Source organism: Ostrinia nubilalis, chromosome 20 (genome assembly GCF_963855985.1).
Source record: "Ostrinia nubilalis chromosome 20, ilOstNubi1.1, whole genome shotgun sequence".
Lineage (NCBI taxonomy): Eukaryota > Metazoa > Arthropoda > Insecta > Lepidoptera > Crambidae > Ostrinia > Ostrinia nubilalis.
Window position 1 is genome coordinate 13,123,899 of NC_087107.1, and position 27,173 is coordinate 13,151,071.

The 27,173-nt window shown below is 37.1% G+C and overlaps 1 protein-coding gene across 5 annotated transcripts in view; it reads left to right on the top strand.

Annotated features, from left to right (window-relative positions):
- Nucleotides 1-27,173, top strand: part of LOC135081679 (synapse-associated protein of 47 kDa) — an 89,305-nt gene that overhangs the window by 1,044 nt on the left and 61,088 nt on the right. For 3 of the 5 annotated variants that reach the window (XM_063976460.1, XM_063976463.1, XM_063976464.1), the window contains exons 2-5: nt 16-222; nt 6,513-6,592; nt 7,290-7,355; nt 13,208-13,329. In XM_063976460.1, the coding sequence (XP_063832530.1) occupies nt 16-222; nt 6,513-6,592; nt 7,290-7,355; nt 13,208-13,329 (475 nt within the window). The remainder of the gene's footprint in view (nt 1-15; nt 223-6,512; nt 6,593-7,289; nt 7,356-13,207; nt 13,330-27,173) is intronic. The other 2 variants (XM_063976461.1, XM_063976462.1) reach the window with 2 other exon arrangements.

The window sequence follows — 27,173 nt, forward strand, 5'->3', positions numbered from 1 at the left end:
CCTTGATTGTTACAGTCCTACAAAGGGAGGCAGCAAACTGGACTTAATCACCAACGTTAAGTCTCAGATGACGGGCTGGCTTGGTTCCGGTATCCCCATCCCTGGACTTAGAAAAAACGAGGCTGCCCCGTCAGACACTGAGCCCGTACCAGCAGAACCCGCCCCCGAGGCCGAGCCCAAACCGGAAGGGAAGGACGATGACGATAACTCTAGGTATAATAGGTACGAGGGGTTGGCGGATCAATGAGTTTGCAGTACTTGAAGTTACGCTTTGGCAAGTGTGTTGTTTCATGAATTGATGTCATGACACAGACTTTGAGGGTATGAATGCTAGAAAACCCAGATTGAATAAAGGGATTGGTCAAAAAGGCTATGTTATGGATTATACAGGGTGTAAAAAAACCTATCACGAAGACTGAAACTACGCATTCTGTACACCCAACCAAGTAATATTACAAAATATTATTGGTGGGAAATATTTTTTATTTTTATGATTAAAAAAAATACAATATTCCGCAGCCCGCAATGTACAGCGCACCACGCAACGCAATGACCGTGCCTATGTGTGTGTGAGTGTATTGGAGCGTACGCGCTTTCCCGCCACTACCTACCGCGACCGCAGAAGTATTTTGTACACAAAATTACCAGATTATTCACTTCCTACATTTAAAAAACTCATTCCTTTAGCATTTGTTTAGGATTAGAACTAAGTACTTACCGACTAATCCCCTTCGACGTCGTCTGGAATCGGCCGCTCCAACCGGACAAGTTGTGGCTCGAACTGAACGGCCTTCCACGTGCAAGCAAACGCGTGCCCAGTAAAGCGTGTTTTGATGAACGCGCTCCAGTATTCCTTCACGTACAGTCCGGTATTTAAGTTCCTCAAATACGACACAATACACGCCTAGACGAGGCGGACGGAGGCACAATCGGCTGATTGTCCAACAGACGTGGTACAACCAGAACAAAAATACGTGCATCAGTACGGTGGTGCGCTGTAGGATGTTCAGCCCGATACCTACAGCCCGCAGGGCTTCAGATGCGTTTCCACGTGCCCTCCCATAACAGTAAACCATGTTTACGTACTCACGAGCACTGTACGTATGGTTAGGCATCTTTCTAACACTCATTCACTAATACCACACTCACTATTACACGTTCACACACTAACTATCCGCACGAGAAAACAATCAAAAGTCGCAAGCGCATTCGACGACCGAAGAAACCGAACCAAAATTGGTAACCACTTCTCTTGTAACATTAAATTTTGTGACATGCGAAAGTCATAAAGAAAAAGTTAAAGAACTTATAATATGTAAAGGAATTTCCTTGATGATAAATGACTGGTGTAAAGAAATAAATAATATATTAAATGGTAAAAATATAGTTTTTGATGAAAATTGTCCTATGAAAATGTTAGCGCACAGATATTTTGTATCACATAAAAGTAAAAATAAAAGTTTTAAATGATTTACATATTTGTTTTTTATTTCTTTTACCTTGTTTAGCAATTGGTTATGTGCAGTTTTATTTTGGTAGATTTTTTTTTCCAAATTAATGCACTGTTGCATTGTTTTGGAAAAAAATCTACCGAAATAAAACTGCGCCTCAAAATAATATTTGGAATAATACCTGGATACGAACCATGAACGACGAAAGCACCGTGTTACAAGCAGAAGCGAGTACGGAGCTTGAGAACTAGATGGCGCCTCTTTCTATCAAAACCTTGAGACGGCTATCTATACGTAGTACTTATTCTTATCTATGAACCGAACTGGCCGCGCGAGCGCCGAGCAACGCGAGGCGCGAGCGACCTAGCAACAAAGGCGCTGCCCCGCGCGGCGAGACTGACCAATCACAGTCAAGCAATACGTCTACGTGTCTATCGAATGACGTCGAGCGCTACGCTTTGTTTTATTCTTCATTTTCAACTACAAATTACATAACAAAACTTTAATTTCGTTAGTTTAGTACATGCAAGTCTATCAACGAATGAGAATGTAAAAGCGACGGGAAAAATACTTTGTTTAATCTTTGTTAACTAAAGATCCGTCCTAGCATACTTAATAATAATTAATGCTCTTAGCAAGCTTCCAAAATACCTACTCAAAGAATGAATTGTAGATACGCAATCGTTATTAATAAAACAATAAGAATATCAATACATTTTGATAGTTATTTCGTGTAATAAAGTTACGTTCATTTAAAATAATCCCAAACAAGACGATGAATTATTTTTTGTAAATTATGAAGAATGTAAGTAATTGGTATGAAAGAAGTGCTAAAAGATATGAAATTTTGTTTAGTTTCTAAAATCAATCGAGTTTATAAACAACATCTTATCTTTTATCTCCTATCGAAAGTTAAGGAACAAGAGTTTGTCGGTGATTTATTTCTAGGCGTTTAGATTGCAGTAATAAGTAAGTCAAGTTTTATTTTATTAATTACTATCGTAAAGACGTTAAAGTTATTAAGGTAGAGAGCTAGAAATGTAAGCAATAATGAACCTGTGTGTAAAGAGCATTTGTCATCTGTTTACAGTACTTTTTAATGATACAAGTTTATCACACCTGCTTACTACCTGTGATTAACGATTAAAATTACGTTTATTTAGAATCGCGTGCATGACGATTATTTATTTCAAGTAAATTATTAAGAAAGGAAGTAATGAGTATGGAAGGAGTGAAAAAAGAGACTTTTTTATTTAGTTGCTGAAATCATTTAAGTTTACAAAACACACAATCATAACTCCTAACTCGAAAGTGAATGCCTCAATCAACGATAGACGCAACATTGCTAGGGTGTTTATTCTAGGCGTTCAGAGTGGTGTGGTGTAAGCAATAATTTGAGTTTTACTTTATTAATTTCATTACTATCGTAAAGACTTCAGTTATTGAAGTAGAGAGTTATGAATGTAAAGAATGACGAGCCTGATTCAAAAGACCATTCATTATTCATCTGTTTACGGTACTTTTTAATGACACTGTGCTACTTACGCTTATCACACTTGCGTAGGTACTAGGACCTGTGATACTACATTGTGATAGAATGATGGTTATGCACTTATGCGTAAAAGTATGGTTTAGTTAAAAATGTTTAATAATAACCAAGGTTCTGTAAGATTTTTTATTTTGCGGAAAGAAACAAATTCGTGTAAAGGGTTTTTATTAATTAAAGGGTAATTTATTAGTTTTTATAACAAAAACTAAAGTGGTAAGGTGATAAGGTGTAAGTGACTAATTTAAGTAGGTACTCATTTCATTTTTACAAATTGGGTAGATTTGGATTAAGCTCAGTCCAGGTCCAGTCGTAGTCGTTGAACTCACAGTAGAGTTGAATGACTCATGGGCGAGCGCGGGTTGCGGGGCGTGGGGGCAGCGCCTGAGCGTGTGTGCGCGCGCTGCTAATGCTGCTATACATTTCTTATTGTAAAGACAAAAGCCTAATTGTGACGAAAATACTCAAAATTTTAATAAGGTTTCTTAGAAAAAAAGTTTCTAAATAACGAATTGAAATTGATATTGTAAAAATCTTGAAAAAAATATTCTGACTTTGACCTTCAATATCTCCTAAACCACAAGTTTCCCAGGTATGGTCCCAAAGAAAAAAATGATCCTCATGATGTGGAGAATAAGTAGCCTTCGGCTTCGGGATAGGTTTTTTTACACCCGTTATAATATAATGGTATTGAAAATCTGTTTGCTTATCCTATAAAGGTTTTTCTTTGAACATAAATCATAATTTTTTTTTACTATTTTATAGAATTACCTTTTTACAAATTAAACTTTAACTCTGTTGAACACTACAGAAATATTTTGTATGGAAATGTAGTTTAAAACTAGTGTTCAATCTGCAATTAACTTTTTATTACTGAAGATCCACTATGAGATATATTTTATCTGCTTGATTTTTGTTGGTGGAATTTATTATTACAATATTGGTAAAAACATTACCCCTCCTTTATTCTGTTGTGTAATCAACTGCATGAAATAACACACTATTGTTTTTCAACATGTTGAAGTAAGCAGTGCTTTTAATAAATTTAAAAACCCATTTTTCTAATAAAATACTTTAAATATTTTTACTAATTAATGCTTAACTAAAACTATGACTAAAGTTAGTCTAGTATAATATATTTTATATACCTATTTAGCTGAAAGTGGTGCTTTTGATATTACTTCACATATTTATTCCATCAGCTTTCATGGCACTTTGACACTCAATTTCATATTTTTTCATGAAATCAGCACATCTTTTCAGCACTAATAATAACAAACTAAATAAATTAGATTACCTATGTGAGATTTATTAAATCAAATGAGATAATTTCCATTTTAATCATGATAGGTTTTCATCATGAAAGAACATTTTAAATTTCATGCTTCCTTCATTGTCATGTATGTACTAATAATTTTAGTGAAATTGCTGGATCTATGTCACAGAAAAAATACCTATATGTTTGTACAGAAACGACACTTCTGATCGTAATATTTCGACCATATGGTTTCGACTATGTAGTTTTTCGACATAAAATTAAAGAACAAAGCTTAAAATCGTCTTAGGTCTTCTTTGGTGACATGATGGCCACCCAGAGTCGTCGCCCAAACAGTAGGCAGAGACGGGCGTCAAAACAGTTGTTTTTGGAGCTGTTCTGGGCCTACTGTTTAGGGAAAATGTCTTGGCAGCAGAGAAAAAGCTTTATGCAGGGTCTTATTGTACAAACGGAGATCTGACAAGTATGGGATGATCGATGAAGAGCTAAATACACTCTGGGAAGAAAGATATAGGGAGATTTATTAGGGAGAAGTTGATTCATCAACTCCTGCATTATTTAGAAGAGAACTGACTCGCGGCTGTCCGAATACCCCTGGCAACAGGGTGATGATGATAGAAGCAGACCATCCTAAGCATCATCAGAAGAATGATGCTGCCATATTGAAAATCAACCTTTTCGGCTCACTCTATTTTTGCTTGCGCCAATTCTAACTACCAGCAACATGACTTACATTTTTCGGTGCTTTTTAAATCGTATGTATAAAAAGCAAAGATTACTGTATATGAATTTTCTAAATTGCATGCTAGAATGTTTATTCTGAATCTAACTTTCCATGTTCTAAAGCACATGCCGAGTTTTGTAAACTCATTTATTCTGCTCAAACCCCATTTTTTATTTATCATTGTTGTGCATTTTGTTCTTACTAATCTAATATTAGATAGAATTTTTAACAGTCCAGTCACATCTATGTGCAGTACTTAATAAAAAATGTAGTTAAATTTTATATTCTTGGATGATGCAAATTCGTTATCACGATCTCAATTACAGATAGCGCCATCTTTTGTCAATTACTAGTAGACTTTTATTGTTTTAACAAGAGTATACGGCTTTTAAGGAAAATAAATTAAAGTGGCATAAAGAATAAAAAAATTTGAAGCAATAAGGTTTATTTTACGTCATACATGTGGCTGGACAATAAAGTTTTACTGTTTAGATAAGAAATTTCGCGCAGTTAGTTAAATTGAGTTTAGTTTACTGCAGTTTAATGATACATAACGATTTTCTACTTTCACTTGAGAGTAAAGTATTTTTCAATCATAAATCAGTATTTAATATATTATTTCGTACGGGGATGAGTGTATGCCCGTTTTCACCATCAATCCTTAATTTTCAAGTGACCCTTTTCAAGGAATTTGGTTTTCATAGGGGTCACTTAAAAATTAGGGATTGATGGTGAAAACGGGCATTATTATCAATCGCGTGAAATTACAACGGCTTTATCTCAGTAACTTATTTTATTTAGGGTCCTATACCTATCCGATATATGGTCCGATGTCCGATTTTGCCCCAATTTTAACTCCGGTTTGCCCCAGTTTTTATGATCAGAACTCCGCTTTAAGCTTTTCAAAAGCTTTTTGGTATTTGCTCCTATCCTATTGATGAAGTATGCAGCATTAAAGGTGCTGTACTGGTCAATGAGGCGACCGTTTTACGACTCTACCTCAAGCGTCTTGAGTTAGAACTAGAACTAAGGCCGCTTGTACACGCTAAGAAAAGTCGCCGGGCCTACGCATTACGCAAGAATTCGTGTCGTTTCTCCACACGAACCGTGTACAGTGTACTTCGGCGCTGACCAAGAAATAATTATTGTCTGCGCTAGATAAGACACGCGGCGGACGCGCACTGTGTAACTTTTTGTAGCTAGATCCGACGAAATTCTTGTCTTGTGTTCGCCAGACACGGTGAAATTGCTTAGCGTGTATAAAAAGCTTTAGTGAGGTACACTGGCGGATTGAAAGCGTTCAAAGTGGAGCGGCGACGTCGCGGCTACGCGGCGAAAATGACGAAAAAATCTAGGCGAAAACGTTGCACATCCTGGACCTGTTCGCTGCGTCGCCGCTCCGCTTTAAAAACGCTTGTAATCCGCTAGTGTGGAAAGGCCCTTACGGTGTACATATGTATTTTATCGTCCTTATTTCTATGGTTAGGTTTGAATGTTTAATGTGTTGTCTCGCAGCGCCACTGGGGGTGCCGACAGCCGGCCGGCGTCTACTGGTGGGACCCCCACCGAGGAGCAGCCGGCTGGGGTTGGGAACGGTAAGGAACCCTTTTGTTTGACATACAAAAATCATCACAGACACACACACTGACATCTCTATGTTTGTTTACTTCTTATGTAAAGTTTCTTCTGATTAATTTCGTTGCGGGTCCAATGACAGTTTAACTTTCCCCCGGGATACACTTGATCTTCACTGGTTGGGTTTTTATTGGCGGTCAAGCTGTAGATCCTGGCTACACAGGAGTTGCAGCGGTGGAAACGAGAGGTGGGAATAGCTCTCAAGTATATCCAAAGTAAAAAAAAAAACAAAACGTGCTGGGCATGGATAATAAAAAGCAGTGGCCCTTTTTCAGTTTTCAATTATGCCAGAAAAACTCCTAATAGGCTAAGACAGACCATGATTTTTCCTCATATTTTTATCGAGAGGATTTCCTCTCGATTGTTCTGTATTTTATTCTTTTGATATGTATTGCTATGTAATTCTATAGTTGGTACTCGTCAGTCCGATATTTTCCAGTGTTCATGTTGTAACCGTTTAAACAAACATAGAAATGCAATACCATTGTCATTTTTATTTGATCTGTATTTTTCCGTTGGCGTTTTTAAAATCCTATCCATTTTATTTAGATTCCGCTAGAACATGCTACTCGTATGTGCTAGCTGATACTTTTTTAATTTATTTTTGTTCTGTTTTGTTTGTAGGCTATTTTGTTCACCCTGTTTTGTTTATCCCAGTTCCAGGTCAACAGAATAAAAAGTTGTTTTCCGTTGATGCTATCGAGGTTCCAGACATGCAAGAGTGTTAGTATATTTTTTGTTTTTCCCTTTTTATTTTTTGCTAAACATATTTTTTACTTAACTGATTTATTTTATGTTTAATTTAACTTACCCTTACTTATACCACTTATTTTTTACCCAGTGTAATATTGTTTTCCAAATGTATCGTATTTGTAAAATAATGGCGCTTCTTTAATGCGCAATTCACTTAGGTACATTATACCACCCCGTATTGTTTCTAAAACAATTAAAACAAGCTTACTTAATATTCGGTGCAGGGATATCTGCCTTTCATTTAATTTCAATACTAACACAGAACCTGTTAAAACCAATTTCGAACGTCCCCGAAATTGGGTAGTTTGCGCGGTTCTGGGGCAGCCCCGTAATTGGACACAAACGAGCAGCAAACCGAGTTGTGTTAATTGCCCCCAATGGGACACTGCGGCCAGGCATTGCTGGCGACGAAAAATAATCTGGCTGAATTTTAGGCAGAGCAAGTTGGGATTTATACTGAACTAGCTTTCCGCCCGCGGCATCGCCCGCGTGGTATATTGTCTATCACAGAAAAACTTTATCGCGCGCGTCCCTGTTTCAAAAACCCGGGATAAAAACTATCCTATGTCCTTTCCTGGGACTCAAACTATCTCTATGCTAAATTTAATCAAAAACGGTTCAGTGTTTTAGGCGTGACAGACAGACAGACACACAGACAAGAGTTACTTTCGCATTTATAATATTAGTATAGAAGTATAGATTTATTAAGTAAAACGTTTTTAAAGTTGTAATTAGCACAAGCATTCGTTGATAGTTTGAGCAGTTAAATGAAAAAGTCAATTTTCAAAAGAGGTTAGAATTTCTGCTAATTCCCGAGCCATTTTCATAACTATTTTTCTTATCGCTCGTCTAACTGCTAATAAAATGTGACAAATTAATCAACATTAAGAGGTCTCCAAACTCATCCACTTTGCGGACTGTCTGTTGTTTATTTCATTAATTTAAAGAAAAAATCTTAATTAATTTGAGGACACCCTTTTAGCTCTTTGGGTATTATCGCCCTACATTATTTTTATTTCTTACTAAATATACCTATCCATATAAAGACATTAATACATTACCTTCGCAGCTTCGTTGCCAAACCACACCCATATCCACATCGAAAGTAAAACCAACTTCAAATACGTAATTGTAACCAAATATGCTCAGAATTCTCAAAGATGTCCCCAAACGCTAACACTGGCGAAATCTAATCGGAAGAAGTACTTAGGTGGGTAGTTTTATTAAATTTGCCCCCGGCCTTTGTACAAAACAGTAGTGCCTGTCGGAACAGGCTTTAATAGCTGCCTTGTTGCGTCTAATAGTCAATGCCGTGTTGTGATTAGCCCCTGGCATAGACAACTTTGCTCTATAGACGCGTACGATGTTACCAACTTTACCCGCAAAGCTTTTAAGCGCAATTAGCGCTGGCAATCAACGGCGACCGTTATAGAATTACCTCTGACCACTTTCGCCGTTTAAAATAATACGCAAAATGAAGTAAATAAGCCTTTGTGGCCGTTAATTTATTTTTCTAACCATAACAGCTAAATTCAATAACAATTTGGAAAATAATTTACAGTTATGGCATTTAAAGCAATGCTAGGTCTTGGAGAAGACCACATATACCTTTACATAGTTTCGAGTCTTTATGTCACTGTAGCTAATATTGGCATCGCTTTGTGCGAGAGAGATTTAAACCTAAGAAATTTCGAAAAAGAAGAGCAGAACCAGAATTCATTAGGTCGAAATTCGACGACCCATTATGCTTGATAAAAAATGACCGATGGCGTCGGTCACGCGCGGAAATAACGATGATGACACGCCCTGAATTAAGGCTTGGTATTTCTGCTAAAGTAGGTATTTCGCGCTGTCAAAATCTGCGCGCGCAATACTTCGCCGAAGACAGCGCGCCAAAGAGCTCTCGCGGGTACACAGTATAGAAATACGCAGTTTAGAAATACGCAGTTGGTTATGTTAGGTTGACTTCCTTCCGTTCAAGCGTCACACTCACAGCACTTTCTAATACAAATCATATCCAAGTGATACAAATTAAAACAACTTCAAAATTTTTGGGAATATATTTTAGAATCGAATAAATATTGGTTATGTTAGGTTGACTTCCTTCCGTTCAAGCGTCACACTCACAGCACTTTCTAATACAAATCATATCCAAGTGATACAAATTAAAACAACTTCAAAATTTTTGGGAATATATTTTAGAATCGAATAAATATATAGAATATAACTGCCAAAGTAAACACGGTTCAAAGAGGCGTGGCGTCACCTGACCTTCCGGAAGTTCCGTGCCGGCTAAAATAATTTCAAGATTACGTCACCCGACCTATCGGTAGATCCTCGGGAGCTTGAGCGATTGGAAAAACATTTTATGATCAGTTACTCGTAGTAGCGATTATTTAGAGCTTGGATAATAAATTATAGTTGTTGCAATTCACAAAGCTTTGCATGTAGATAATTACATTAATCAGTACACGCATCAATTTTGTTCAGTCTTTTTGTTTATTAATAAATAAAAATATCATACTAAAATTGCATACATATTTGTATGTATTGGTCTGGGTGTTTTCTTTCCATAATTTATGTATAACGTATGTACGGGGCTCTGTATCGAAAATCACTATGAGCAATGAGCATCACACACGGTTACCTGGAGTGCATTGCCGCAGCAAATTTTTTATAAATGTTGTGCTTTAGAGAGTCGAGAGTATAGCAGATAATTAGTCCATCGTGAGCAGAAATATTTCCACGAATAGCAAAATTTTTTCGTGTTCTGGTTCTCAAGTTATTTAGAATTTTGCTGGGGTAATGTTTTGTGATGTCCCAGATCTCGTAAATGGCTCAACGCAGAAGTTTGAAAAAAATACCAATGATAGACCTGGATATGTCTAAAGGGCGTAGCAGGATAGTCTTGGAAAAAGTGCCCCCAAAGCCTGAAGCTCGAAACTGTGGTCAAACGATACTTTGTATAAAGATAGTATATTGTGCAAAATTTCATCTATACCTAAAACTGTTTTATTTTTTTTCTCCTCATATTATTGTCTCATAGTAATAATACAAAAAAAACAACAGCTCTATAACTACCTTCCATGATGGAAAAAAATAAAAAATAAAAATTGAATTATCCTGTATAATGATTTCCTTTGGTAGTACAATCACAGATTTTTTTAAAAATGAGTGCCAACATTCAACCTACGTAATCCCAAAGTTTTGTCTATCTAGCTAAGGTGTAACATAGCTTAATTAATTATAAATAAAATTCTTAGGCCATTTTTGAACAAGAATCTTGTTTATTTTTCTTAACTTAAAAGTTTTATTTAGTGGTGTTCTTAATAATATGCGTTCTTTTATGTTATTCGGGCGCAGTCCTGTTGTCTCCCCTAGCCAGGGGGGATTTTTAATCAATGATTTGAGCAATTTGGTAAACATTATTTAAAAGCCATTTATTTTTATAACATTTAAGAAGTACTGGAGTACCTGACTGAATGCCATATTCGTATTACCAAACTGAATAGTACCTAAACGTATGGCAAATAATAATTAAGCGAAAAAATATAAGTTGTTGGTATCGGGGACTATTTCTGACTATTCCAAAATCTGCTTTACTTTCTTTTAACAGATCGTTATGAATTATCCCTACTAAATATTATAAATGCGAAAGTAACTTCTTACGCATGGTGGAGGAAGGGATGCTCTAGACACTCAAGTCTACAAGGAGTCACATCAACTCCAGTTTTAAATCCGTTGACATCTGCTGCATCTGACATCTTTTTGGTTAGAAGATTCTTCCATCTTGCAGCGTAGACCTTTAGCTACAGACCTTAGACAGTATTTTTGTGAAAATTCTTACGCATGGTGGAGGAAGGGACGCTCTAGACACTCAAGTCTACAAGGAGTCACATGAACTCCAGTTTTAAATCCGTTGACATCTGCTGCATCTGCCATCTGTTTGCTCTTCTAAAGAGTGTAAGACGATTGTATGTAGGTACTATTAAAATGTAATTTTAACTCATTGGTTTTGTCTCATATTTGAGGAATGTACTATGTATCATGAGTCATCTTCGTTTAAAAGGATGCGAACGATTTAAATTTCAATAGGAAGACAAAATTGATAATTCTTAATTATCAAAAATTTAAGCTTTCTCCAGTAACACTGATATTATTATACTGTGACTCATCAAAGTCATTATTGTCAAAAATATTGACAAATCGCGAACTGTCACGGCCAAAAAACTGACACGCGTCCGTCCTCCGTAAGCGCCACCGCGCGACTGATTGAGATTGTCCAAGCCGTCATGGACGATTTTTTCCACATTTTTTAACATAGTAACTAAATAAGACGCAATATAAAAATTCCATCCGTTAAAAGCCCTCAAGTTATTTCTGAACTTTAATTTAGTAAAAGATTTAGAATCTCAAATCGCTTATTTTAAAAATAAAACCATTAATAGAAAACGAATAGAGGTAACTTTGGGAATTTATTCTATCGAGTCAACTTCATCAAATCGTGTTTCCATCCGTTAATAGCCCTAGAAAATATCCTCAACTATGCCCAATAAAAATCTTAGCCTTTAATTTTACTGTTTAGTACCTCAAAAATGAAAAATGAAAACCTCATTTTCGCCATTTTCTCTGCTACCCGGCCTTAACCCTTAGGTATACCTATCCTCTTAGCATGACACGTGAGGAGTTCAGACTTAGATCATCACACACACTATACCACATTACACCACACCACATCACACCACACCATACACGCACACTGGGTTGCTAAATTTAATTTAACTTCACCATAATAAGAAATAAAAAATTCGAGTAATTATGTACTTTGAGATGTGTAATATATTATGAACTGTCTGTATTCACCTATTGGCGAGACACTGGCTCCTGAAATACAGTTTACACTAGTTTAGGAGCCAGGGTTTCAATATAAAATGTTACAGTGTATTACATCAATAAAAATATTCTTATTCTTATTCTTCTAGATCATATCTACTAAACCTGTTTTTATATTACTTTAGGACAACCAATCTCATCTTTCAACATGCAGCTATATCCCACTTTGGGCACTACCCTTAAGTTGTCTATAAGCCCAGGTGACGCCACTAATACACTCTGTTTGCTTAGGATCGCCCCTCGAGGGCACAAATCCGACTTGTTTCGAGATTCTACGCCATCTTTTGGGGATTTATCGAGTGATTCCGCGATAATAACCATTGAGCATTGTCGGGTCTGTTGACGTAAATCCTCGAAGTTACGGAAAAGTTTCAAAGATAATGACAACTTTTCTCGGAAAACGAATTACTTTTTTGATTGTTTGCTGGTATCCCTAAGGTATCATGCGTTATTATTTTTCTTTGTGTCTCATTTGTTTCGTATTCTGTGTTTGTATAAATAACGCAATGATATGGGTGGATATGGATAAAATAAATAAAATTGTAAATTGTGATTTTTTTGTTATTCTTTTAGGTTTTGTTTTTAATTAAACAAACCATTTTTAATAAAACAACCATATTTATCTTAATTTTAACTTTTCTTAGTATCTGATGATATTTCCAGAAACTGTCAACACCTCCACCATATTTCACTATCATTTCCGTCCAAATATCTGCCCAATATTATCTTTGATCGATTGTTGTCTTTCCAACATGGCGATTAGTATCGTAAAGTATGTAGGTTTTCTGGGGTGGGCACTAGACCATTCTGGGGTAGACACTAGATAATTCTGGGGTGGGTACTAGATCATTCTGGGGTGGGCAACCGTCCTATACGCCTATGCTTACCAAGTTTCTGCCCAATATTCTCACGCACCACCTGTCTTCCAGTGACCACCAAGGCAGTGGCCGGCGCCAAGTCGCTCGGCAACTTCCTGTACTCCGCTGTCAACAAGGCCGGAGCCAAGGTCAGCGAGGCCAGCGCTAAGATCAAGAAGACCGTCGAGGAGAACGTGAGTAGTAGCTTCTAGATTCCCTCTAGCATCTTCTTGGACTGAAACTGATGATATTTTTTGAGAAGTAAAGGCACTTGTATGCAAAAATAAAGAAGATACTCCGCCTGAAAAGAATGCAAGTCGTGTCAGAAAAAAACTTCTAGATTCCCTCTAGCATCATCTTGGACTGGAGCTGCTATAGCTGATGATGTTATTATGTTTTGAGAAGTAAAGGCATATACAAAAATAACATGATACAAGAATAGGTAATATTCTGTGTGAACAGAACGCAGGTCGTGACAGAAAATACCTTCTAGATTTTCCCTAGCATCTTGGACTGGAGCTGATGATATTTTTTGATAAGTAAAGGCACTTATATGCAAAAATAAACAAGATACTCCGTCTGAAAAGAATGCAAGTCGTATCAGAAAATACCTTCTAGATTTTCTTTAGCATCTTCTTGGACTGGAGCTGCTATAGCTGATGATATTATTATGTTTTGAGAAGTAACGTCACTTATTTATATGCATAAATAAACAAGATATTCCGTCTGAAAAAAACGCAAGTCGTGTCAGAAAAAACCTGCTAGATTTCCTCTAGGATCATCTTGGACCGGTGCTGCTATATCTGACAATTTTTTTTAGAACAGATCGCAAGACATTTCAGAAAAAACTTCCACACTTTTATTGGTGACGGGATAGTAAAGTGAAACAGAGCAAATGATATGGATTGAAATGTTATGACCTACGAATTCACATTAATTTATTTACCAACGGTCTTATTGTATTATTCAATCTAATACTTTTATGCATAAGTCGTCAAAGTATACACATAAGGGAACACACATTTCTCGATATAAGGAGCCATATTCTCGCCGACGGCGTTGTGGATGTTGATTGTTGACTGAGCTCTGTTTGCCAGAGAGTATTGGATGCCGTTTGTGGAATCCTTTAGATATAAGAAATAGTGTTTTATTATCATATTTATCGTCGATAAGACAGCGCTTGAGAGAGAGTAAATGTAGCTATTTTCGAAGTTGCGAAAAGACTGGAAATGGGGCTTTTGAATGACATGAAAATGTCAGTCAGTCTAGTAGCTGGAAGAGTGGTGTTTGAATGTCGTGACAATGTCAGTCAGGTGAGACAGTTATAAAGGTTTTACTTATCGTTGAAAATAGGAACACAGGCATAAATAGGCATCAAAGTAACCCCGTTAAGTCGTACTATTACCCCCAATTTGGCGGCATATTAAATTGCGCAAATTCCGTCAGCGGATCCCCGTCTGGCAGTATACCCGGATTATTCACCGTCATAACGTAAATCCCTAGATAAAAGCCCTATAAATATTAATTTACGTTTTCGCCTCCAGTGGCGCTTTTTTGCTAATGTCGCTTATTATGACGGCGCACGCTTTATTAAATATTTCACTGGATTTGTTTACTGTTATAATTTTCCTTAAGTATCAAATGTATCTTGAGAGTTTTTACATCGCGAAGACACAAAATGAAGGTCTCTTACCCATGTACAAAACCAATTAGGAATTAAATTGAATTTTTCTGCTTCATTTAATTATACTTAGCATTGAGACTTTATTAACTTAGATTAAATGAGAGGAAAACAATAATGCAAACCAAAAACAAAACTGGTCTCAGAAATGTTCCTTGAGAAGCTCCAATTTTAATTAATTTAATATGTTGTAATACGTCTTCTTTCTAATAACACAGACATTAAAATAAATTAATTGTTCAATGTTTCCAGGAAATAATAGATGACGTAATATTTAAAACAAAAGATCTTCTGACAAAGAAGAAATGTAGGTATTTGATAACAAACTTTAATCGCTACAAAGTTTTTGTGGATGTGACACAGCATCGATTTCCAGCTTTCTAGGAGTTTTTGTGATTGATGAGTCCAATTTAAAGTTTAGATATCGTCTTTTAAGTCTTGCGATATTGTGGAACTTTCTTGGCAGACTTTCATTTTATTTCTTGACGTTGATTGTATTCATTATTTTTGTGTCTTGTAGCTATTTTAGGGTATCACTTTAAGTAATTACTTCGTTGATCTCTTACAATTTGGAAGCGTATAAAATGGCAATTATTTTATAACATTGTCTTTAATAAATTGGAGCTTAACGCCCAAGCAAGAATATTTCTTTTGGATTTGTTTACGCTTATATTAGCTATCTATTAAAAGTTCTCTGATTTCGCCACTTTCTTTTAGAGATTTCTTGTTCTTCGAATTATTTACGCGAGAATCCGCGAAATCCCCCCGATCTTAGAAGCAATTCCTCCGAGTGTTTGTCGCGTATTTACTCTTTACCTTCAATACCGAGAGAAAATAATCAAATAAAGCATCAGATAAACCTCGAAGCGTTGAGGCTCCAAAGACCTCCAGGGGTCCCTTTCATTGCGGTAATTAATCCTTGCCCTCTTTTTGATGGTATTATTCGAGCCTTTGAAAGAGCGGAGGAATGGAGGTAAATACAATACCAGAAATAATCTCATTCGTGGAAAGGCTTGCTTTGATACTACGGTAAGGTTTCTGCTAAACCTGTCTGAGGTATCAGAGTTGTGGTTTTTTAATAGAAGAAAAGTGCCACTTTCTTGACAAAGCTCCTTAAATAAAGAAAAAAAAGTGTCACTTTCTTCTCAGCAGTGTGTGGAGAAACTAGAGAGGAAGCGGTATGAGTGAGCTACTATACTACGCATCTATCGCCCGTATTCACAAACGTTACTATAAGGTCTCATAGTGCGCGTGGACGCACAGGGTGACACACGAACCAATCACAAAGCTCTATTCAACGCTGTGCGTTCGATTTTGTGAATACGGGCGTATGAGTAATCAATGGTAAGCTAGAACCAGTAATCGTGCCCAGTTTTGCCTATTCTGTCGATCTGTTTCAGATTCAGTCAGATTCTTAATTCGGATGTCCAAAAATAAATCTTTCATTAAAGAATGAAGTTTGGGTAGAATATTGCACACTTGAATTAACTGGATTTTTCCAAAATATGTGCTTAAATGAGTATATCAGGTGTTTCATTGTGTCGTCAGTTGTTACCCACGAGGTTAATAAAAGAAGATGCTAGTACTCGTATACTTTTTTAGGGTCAACAATTTTAAAGATCATTACAGTATGAATCGCCCAGTTGGTAATAAATCAAAACTTTCGGGTCGTTAGGGCCGTTGTGTAAAAGCGTTTATCGTTGCGGTACATTATGTAAATTATTTTGCTTTAAACTCTCGTGAAATATTAGATTTGCTAACTCATAAATATGGTGTAATGGTTTAATAACTTTAAAAAAATGTAGCAGAAATCCTTTGCCATCTTCTTATTTTGAAGGGAAAGAATGTAGAACAACAGTCAAAACATTAAATCATTACCTAGTACGCTTTTAATTCAGTTAGATTTTGAGTAACAAAATAGCACTAAAAGTTTTTCCTTGTGTCTGATTCAACGAAGTCATTATTAGATGGAGGTTTAGTTTTGTATTTATGTATCCATTTTAGCTTTTCTGGAAAAATACAGGAGTTCCATTATCCGTAGTTGTCAGAAGACCACTAACAAAGTCATAAAATATTACTAACACTTAGTGCGGTCGCGCTGACCTCAGCGGTGAAGTGTGATGTTGGTTTGAGTGTCGCTAAAAATCGGTAAAGTTTTTTTCGGTTTATCGATACAAATAATTGTCGATGGAAAATTAGTAACTTAAAAGTCGCAATATTTTTTAATTAAGTGCAACATTAATAACACCTTACAAAAGTAATATAAAAGATTCAGGAAATTCAAAACTTCACAATCACGTAGAATTAGCTTCTTTCCGAATAATATCTGAACCGTTGGTATGTTGATTTTGAAGGATTTTAGGAATTATTTATTTATTCATCCACAGTAGAACCTTGGTTATATTTTACGTAATCAAAACACGCATCTTACCAGCAACATCTAGCTTCAGCCAATCGCAAAAAAACACTCCATGGTAGCTAAATTCTAAAGATAAAAGAAAATAAAGACTAAAAAGATCGATATGAGCAGAGTATCCAACAACACTAGACTATTCCAATGCTTCCCACTGAGTGGTCCTCTAATGAATGTATGGCTGCCATTAGGTGCATTAGGTACTGTGTATATGTACGGGATTAGGCCTGATGGTGGCCATTTGACCACATAAAGGAACTGGGCTTTAGCAAACATCGGCCTCAGTTTCTGGATCAATGGTTAATCTGACTTCTCTTTGTTAAACCAGAGTTCTAAATGTTGTATATGAAAAGTCGAGTCTGTTTATAAAAAGCTTCGTGTCTTTGCTTTATCTCAAGAGACATTTTGCGAATTTACGGCCACACTGTTAATTATCCATTTCCGTTTTTGCTCTCGCTCTCATCAAATGGTGATTCTTTGCGATAGAACGAGACGACATGACCGGTAATGGATAGTTAACACTGTTGCCGGTGGTACATTCCTTATTATTATGCAACCGTATAGGTTCAATTCCTAAATCACTTTGATTTGATTCGATACGTCTTTTGTACGCATCTAATTCGTTCTTCGAATCGAGTGAAGCTCCCTTTTATCTTCGGCCAGAGGGCCTAGTGAGAGTTTACATCAAACGCGCTCACTAGTGAAAAAATGACATTAAATGTATGACGGATTGTACAGCGCCCCTAGCGGGATACGTTCAATAACTAAAATGTTCATACATTTTTCAAACGCGTTTGATTAAACTCACACAGCCCACTGATCATCACTTTCCATCAGGTGAGATCAAAAGTTAAAAGCTTCTCCGTTATCCGTAAAAAATATTGTTACATTGTCAGGTTTATGAAAAAGAAATATACAGAAGCATCCTCATACTTAATACGCATACGAAACCTCGCTTTTAAAATGTTAAAGTGGCAACGATGGCCACAATTTTCGTGTTTACTAATTTGAAATTACTGCCAACGTAAAAGGAACAAAAAACAGGAGTTGTTTACATCGTTAATCTTTGAGGATTGGGAAAAAGAAAATGCCCGCCATGTTTTTACGGGAAGTCTGCGTAATGGCGTCGAGTGTTTTTGCTAGAATTAATATATTTTGGTTCCTTATTCTGTTTACACTTCTTCACCCAGTGTTGAAACAATTTACATATTTGTTTTTCTTCTAGTAGTATCTTCACTTAAGTATACAATTTTTTCCCCATCAAATAATCGCAAAAGACGGCGTAACAATTTATTTCTATTGTGTCTCGATTCGCGGGGCTTGAAAGGATACTCCTTATTTTTAAAACTAAATACTAAAAGCATCTATTTATATTTTCCATTCAGCAAATGTACTCTGTTTATTAAAATTTTCGCAGTGATACGGCGCCACTATTCTACGGCAATGCGCCAAGCTAATCAGCCGTACGAAGGAGCACAAGTTGTGCCAAGCCGCATCACTTGCAACTTGTAATCTGGATTAATGCAATGCAGAATAAGTTTCTGTCTTAAGAGTTCTTTAAAATTCTTTTTGTTAAAAACTCTTAACTCTCCTGCAAGGAAATGCAAAGTATAAAAGTATAGGTACTTTTATGTAGGAATAACCGGCTAAGTGCCAGTTATTAGGGTATGCAAAACCGAAAGTTTATCAAAATCCGATTTTTTTTCGGTTTCCAAGAAAAAAAACCGGTTTTCGGTTTTTAATCGGTTTTATCGTTCTATTTTTTTTTTTTCAATCAACTAAGTAGTTACATACAGCGATTTGTTACGTCCTGTCCGTTTTGTGTTAGATTACATTATTTAAGAGAGGGTTATAACAGTTTTGGTAAATTAAGCTTATTCATTAGGCATTATAGGCACATAATGAATAATGAATAAGCTAAATTTAACTCAAGGGATGGTAGTTTATCTCCATTGTACGTAATAATTGTCAACGAATACGTTTTTAAAATTCATTACCTACTCTGTCGGTTTAGTATTTTGTTAATTACCACCATGCTCGTAATGTACATCAAAAACGTATTTGTTTACAATTACGATTGATATAAGCAATATCTTAAATTAAAAAGTAGAACAAAATGTAAAAAGCTTTATTTGTGAACGTTAGGTGATTACGATTGATATTTTAAGCAATATCTTAAATTAAAAAGTAGAATAAAATGTAAAAAGCTTTATTTGTGAACGTTAGGTGGTATTTCTGTCAAATTTCAATACACTAAGTATTAAAGTAATAAGCTTCTGCAGATATCGCAAATAAATGAGATTCAATGTTCAAAACAATTCAGAAATAAAAACTGTTCAATTCACTCACACATAGGTTAATTATTCACTGCAATAATCACCAACTATCTGAATCGCGGGGTGGGTAATGTCAGGTGGCGGGCGCGGGCGGTACGAGTCTTAAATAATTATCGGGGATTCCCCGTTCAAAGGTAAACGACGGAGTAACCAAGTGACAATGTTGCCAAGTTATAAATTGTAAAATAACCAAATATGCGCCAAATATCAAAATACCCAGGTTATATTATAATAAAATGATATTGCTTATTTATGGAATTTGTTACGTGTATACAGATAGAAAAACCGATTTAAATCCGGGTTTCGATTTTTAAAACCGGTTTTAGAATTCGTCGAAAAAGGGCGGTTTTTCCGATTTTTCGGTTTCCGATTAACCGGTTTTGCATTCCCTACCAGTTATACTCATATGTATAACTTTCGGAACGTAGGTACGTAAACAAGCCTTTATCGCAGCAGTAGAGGGCTTGAAACCAGGTATTTAAATAATAGTGTCACCAAACTGTTCAAAGTCAAAAGCGTCCATAAAATCTTCCTCGCCTCTCGACTATTCAACGTAGTACTAAGTCCTACATTATCCAGCATGGCACTTTTTGCTGCCATTCCACAAAAACGCTGACGCCCCAAGTGTGTCAAACACTCGACTGCCACGAAAACGGGACCCACGACTGACTGGCTCTCCGCCAGAAAAAGGGGGCCAAGGTTTGCACCCTGAGGCACTCCGCATAAAATCTAATTGTATAGTAATAGGGTCGAATGTCGAAGCCGAATTCATCGCGTGAAAACGCGGAATTAAGGTTCAAAGTAAAATGGAAAGATTGCGTGATTTTTATGGCAAAAGTTTGCTAATGCCATCCGAGGTTATTAGATCGGATTACAACGGGGATTTTAGGTAAAGCAAGGTCTTTAATGGAATTAAGGCAGAAAAGTTGTGAGGCGTCTGTCAATGATTTTGAAGGGGGTACTTTAAATATCACGGTCTTTTTTAGGGTCACGCGCGGACAACATATCAGCTGGCGCTGAGAAGAAGTGTCGAATTATTGTTTTTACTATTAGCTGAACGGACAAGCTGTTTTTTACTTGCATGAAGTCGTCAATGTTTGGCTAAGTGATCCATTCAATCTGATAACCAAATAGTAGGTACGCACCTACGTTCTTTCTTTCTATCTCTCTAATCTGTCAGTTCTGCAAAAACGGTAATCAATCAAATACTTCGTAGTAATTTTCTTCGTCAAACCTCCTTAATATCCATTTCCAAAACACAGGATTGCGTTTACCAGTCGTGGCCCGGATGGACTGATGGACTTCCTAATTGGGTTCGGCGGGCATCTGAGAGCTTCCGGTCGCCCGCGCGATACTTCCGGCGAGTAATGGACGTGTGGAGCTTTTTTCGTCAGTTACTTATCAATAGAAATTACGAAGCTGTAAAATTATAATCTAGTAGGGAGTTGACAATTGCGCATTGGTTCGAAAAATCGGCTTGATCCCACAAGTACTGCATTGAATTCACGGCCTATTATTTTACTCTTGTAATAAAGACATAAAAAACTCTGTTGTGATGATTATCAAGTAAGTTTTTGGTAGATAAAAAAAGTCTTGGACAAGTCTAATTTCAAGTAAAACTTCCAAGGAAGTACTTGAAAATGCCGCATTATCATAACACTTCCTGGCTGAAAATTAATTAAAATCGACAGTTTTACTCTCTCAAACCCTATTACCACGAGTAACGGGCTTAGCTAAGCTCTAAAAATTCAATTAACAATGATATAATGAATAAAGCGCAATGAATCAGAACCAATATTTCATCGGTTGACCCACATAGGCGACCCGCTTGAACTTCCCACCCCACACTGGGAGGGCGACCAGTAATCATCGATTTTATAGGATATTTCTATTTCCTTATGTGGTTGTGGGGTAAGAAGAAGGACTATCGGAAATGGTTTCTCTATAAAATATTTTTAACATGTTTTGCCAGAATATACTTGTTGTATAGTATTTCTCCTCTCAATTTACTTTTTTCTTGTACATTGCACCTTATTGTCTTTAGCTTCTATTTATACATATCCCAAGCGCAATGACTTCAAAAATTCTGCTTACGCTACAATCCTTTATCACATTCCCTACTCGGCGTTGCAAATGTGAAATGGAATCCATTTTACTGCTCCACAAAAATAAAGGTAGACCAAACTATTAGTCGCAACGCAATTCATCTAATAAAATCTGGAAAATCAGCTCGTAAAAAGCCTGTTTCGAATCAGTGTTGCTGAAATGAAATTGTAAATGAAAATGTGTTTTTAACGATCGCTACAAGGACTTATCCCGAGACTGACGTAAACCCTGGAGCCCCCACCCGGCACTGATCCCACCCACTGCCCCCCTCCCCTTCCCCCCATTCGACATTCACCTCATTTAGCTGACTTTTTATATTCGGGACGCTTTGTGTGATAACCGATGGGGCGTTTAAATTAAGGTGTGTTTCAATGGAACATGGACGTTCTTCATACGTTTTGTACAGGTTATTAGGGATTTTTCACAGTGTGGTGACGTTTCAGTTAGTCATACCAGAATTGGAAATGATCTTGGGGCCTGATTCTGGGAGATATTAACAATATTATGAGCATTTTATAAATAGATTTTTAGTCAAATTTTTTGCAGCGCAAACTAGACCCAAACTAATCAAAGCTTGTACTATTATTTTTACTTGATAACGGACTTAGTTCTTTGTTTTACTAGTTATATGTGTAGAAAAAGCACACAACATTTTAAATAACAACACACATCTACCTGAGATATTTTCTAGCAAAAATTACATAATCTCACCTACTTCTCTGCTGAAATTACGACTTCAGAATATAATAAGTAGTATAGAAGAATAATAGAATAGAAGGACCTTCGTTTTGTTCTAAATGTGCACTAGAACAGCTAACCGAATCATCGAACCATTCCAAATCCAAATCGACTTTGTCTCTGCCGGAAGTGAACGGAAGCACCAAGAACTAAATCAAAAGCAACGAAAGAGGTAGAACGGGACCGACTTCAAACAGGAAATGAGTGAGCCGCGAAGCTTAAAGCCCGGATAAGGGTCGAATTGCGGAGTATATTTGCTTGGGGTGTATTCCGTTGTAATAAGTGTCAGTATATTAAAGTTAGACGAGGGATGGCCGTTTTAGAAGTACGCGTTGATGCTTCTATTTCAATTTATTTACTCTGATGGAATAACATTTTATTTAGACTTTTTAAAATGGCCGTGGGGAACAATCTATCATGTGCGAGTTAGTTTAAAAGCTTTAGAATCGGAGAAAATAAACACAGTTTAGATTTACAGAAATGAAAGATTGAAACACTTAAATAGTAAAATGGCACTGGCACGTCGCACGTCGTGACGTCAATGAAAGCTTTCCCGGATATTAGTTAATGTCACGTCATGGCCCGAACTAAAAATCATTGTGTATTTTCAGGGTGTAATCAAAAAATCATTCAGTATTCACATCAAATAGAAATAGGTTTCATCCTATGTAGCAGCCAGTAATTTTACATTATTCTATACTCTTATAAGAATACTGTCTGGCTCTACTGAATGGCTCTAAATGCGCAGTTTAGAAAGCACCTATGCAGCCGAGTGACCCGACTGCCGTGATGAGCCATTGTGTGGGCGGCTTAAGGGGAAAATCAATGCTGAGGTCAGATGCTCTTGGGCGGAATTAACTTTTGGATTCACCCCGTTTGATTTCACATACGAAAAACGTTTATTTGCAGTAGTTATATTACTATGAGCAGATATATCGAAATATTTTCTGATACGAAAATATTGTTGGACCTTCGAGCCGGATCGGGCAAAGTTACACTATAAGTTCGATTTTATTAACTGGCATTGGTAAACTGTATGGACGAAATAAGCGTAAAAATATTTTTGTTGATGTTTGGTTGTTAAAATATTTATTTTGATGGTATACGGTATACCACAACTTGTGCGTGTTGCATATAGGTATGAAAGTTTAAATTGAAATTTCGTCTTCACGGAAAGCAGGAAATAGCAGATTTTATACGTGGTCATAAATGGAAAAGTTATGTGATTGCTTTTATGATTTTTATAAGACACGTAAAGGCTATAAAGCCTGAAGTGAAGTTAAATGACTTATAAAAGTGCTGTTAAAGGCTTATAAAAGTGGTACCCAGCGGTGGTGGTGAAGTATCGCTCTGACGTTCACGTTTTGTTAAAACCACTCTTATTCACCTATGTATGTACATATATTAATACAAACGTAGTTTCGAGCTTCAAGCTAACGAAATTTCAGGCGTTTGCTTGTTTCATAATAGATTGTCTGAAGGCTTTTAGACGTTCATGAATTCGTAAAGCAGTTTAATTCAGTTTGGATTTAACCTGTGAACCGAGCTTAATCTAACATTTTAGTAAGTAATATTTGCATTGCGAAACTTTGGTAAGAGTAACGAAAGGGTCTATAACTTTTGGTTGGAAAGGGGAGCGTAGGGCAAGTAATAGAACCTCTAAGAAAAAAGTGTGTTGAACCCTCTTGACTTGGACTTGATTATTCTGGCCCACAATATAATTGAATTAAAAAGCCTGTGACCTGCTAGCAAATTATTTTGTCGTATCTCAAGTCGTTAGTTACCTCAGATCATAGAAAGAGAATAGATATGAAGTCGCGCGTAACTACAACGAGAACCAGTGTCCCCACATTTCCCCCACCACAGCTCCCACACACACATTCAACTGTGTAAAAACAAAGCGACTGAGAGTCTACGACAACATGTGCAACCGGCATAAAAGTGCTGTGATTGGCCAGAAGGCGTGCCTTATGGCCAATCAATGGCCGCGTGACGTGACGCACACTTTGAAAAAAGCAATTAGAGAGAAGAAAGATAAAATGGAGTCGATAAGATATCGATACTTTAAATCCTGGGGGCAAGGCTCGAAATTGGTTTAAAAAATGCTTGTATGAAAACCTTTTTATTATTATACGTTATTATTATGTTCTATAACGATTTTTGCATAAAGGAGTCAGTTCCATTTTGTATGGACGAAAAACTCAGAATCAATTATTGGGACTAAATGAAGTTACCTTATACATATTAATTTACCCCAACCAAAGCTCAATGTCGTTATCGATGGAGTATAGAAGTTATAGACTGACAAAGTTTGTATGAAAAGTCATGGGTTAAGTAGGTACTTGCGATTTTTACCAGTATTTACAATATTGGTAATATATTATTATTTACTTTAATAATAATAACACGATCACTGTAATTATTATTAACTACTATCGCGCATTAACTTTTTAATTATGGCGAAATTCGTATCGCCTATGTTTATCAAAAATAATGCCTATATTAGGCTTTCAACTAGCTCTTATAGTAATTACATAGTTGACAGTTACTAATCCCTTCTACTATTGTTATTGTTTTTGTAAAAACTTAAAAATCGCAAGCAACTCATGATTTTTTCATTCAAAATTAGAAAATAATAATTTACTTCTATTTATCGATAATAGGATACCATATTAGAACACGAGCCCTGCACTATGTTACGACCGGCACATGCGGCCGTACTGTGTATTTTCACGCGTCAGTGGATATCGGAAGAAATAAAATACATTGCGCAGTAGTTACGCATGACATAAAGTGGTTGCTAACTAAATCGTCAATGTACAACGTGTTTGAATTTTTATCACCACTAATTTCGATATCGCAGTAAATGTCACGGCACTGAATTCGTTCGTAAAAATCTTTAGTTTTTTTTATTTATAAGCAAAATACCAATGGATTTGCAATACTTACATGTGATAAATGACTTCATTGTTCCTGTAGTTCTTCGTTTCACTTATGTTATTGCACGTTACGACGCATTATCCAACAATATCGGAGAACATTTCCTCAGTACGACTGAATCGCGACTAACCTGGCGTCGCGGGCGATGTTCGTTTCTGGGCATATCGCGGAGACACGCGCCACGCCCCCGTTTCACATCTATTCCCTTCTATGATCTGAGTTAGTTACGTAAAAAACGCCAACTGATTCAGGGATTGCCCCACTAAAGGCGGCTGACTAAGGCTAACGAGCTAAATTCAGAATATTATCGCATTGTAGTCAAAAATACCTGAAAACACACGACACCTCCGAAAGCTCCATTCAGAACGTTTCAGTGTTGCGTAACTTAGCATATTGATCCAGGTCATCCCGAAGGCAGTAGGAGCCTCAAACTGAAGCCCGCCAGCTAAGATAATACCCCAAAAACTGGAAATACTAGTAACTTCTGAAAGCTCCATTCAGAACGTTCCAGGGTGTTGCGCAACCTGGCGTATTGATCCAGGTCATCCCGCAGACTACAGGCGCCGCAGGGCCGGCCGCAGCGCTCAGTAACTTTTGCTCTGTCTCATAAAACGCTAAAATACTAGGATTCACTAGAAGCCTTCAAAAGCTTCTGAAATTACCAGAGTTGCATAACAATAAAGTTACACTGTACTACATTTCACTGCATCGTATCCTAATCGCTGGAAAACACTTCCGAAAGCTCCATTCGGAGTGTTGCCTAACCTCTTGTTCCCCCACAGGCATCCTATTGACTACAGGCGCCTCTCACTAAAGCCTGTCTGCTAAGATCGTACCTCAAAAATTGGAAATATGTAAACTCCTGCCTGAAAGTTCCATTCAGAACGTCTCAGAGATGTTGCATAACCTCACGTATTGATCCAGATCAACTCGCCTTCCGGCGCCGCTCATTTTTTGACATGCCAGCTTTCATCGTACTCCAAAACCTTAAAATACTAGTACTCTCCAAAAGCTCCATTCAGAGCGTCCTAGTGTTACGCAACCAACGCGTATTGATCCAGCTCATCTCACAGACTTCTGGCACCTTTCTAAGTTTCGTAAAGTCTCTCATCGTACCCCAAAATAGTGGAAAACACTTGTAACCCCGAAAGCTCCATTCAAAGCGTCCCAGTGTTGCATAACCTCGTGTATTGATCCAGGTCATCTCACAGACTTCTGGCGCCACTACCAAGCTTCGTTCAATGTCTCATTTCACCCCAAAATACTGGAAAACACTTGTAACCTCGAAAGCTCCATTCAAAGCGTCCCAGAGCGTTGCATAACCTCGTGTATTGATCTAGGCGATCCCGCAGACTTCTTGCACCGTTTCCTAAGTTTCGTAAAGTCTCATCGTACCCCAAAATACTGGAAAACACTTGTAACCCCGAAAGCTCCATTCAAAGCGTCCCAGTGTTGCATAACCGAGTGTATTGATCCAGGTCATCTCACAGACTTCTGGCGCCACTTCCAAGCTTCGTTCAATGTCTCATTGCACCCCAAAATACTGGAAAACACTTGTAGCACCGAAAGCTCCATTCAAAACGTCCCAGAGCGTTGCATAACCGAGTGTATTGATCCAGGCGATCCTGCAGACTTCTGGCGCGACTTCCAAGCTTCGTTCAATGTCTCATCGCACCCCAAAATACTGGAAAACACTTGTGACCCCGAAAGCTCCATTCAAAGCGTCCCAGTGTTGCATAACCTCGTGTATTGATCCAGGTCATCTCACAGACTTCTGGCGCCACTACCAAGCTTCGTTAAATGTCTCATCGCACCCCAAAATAC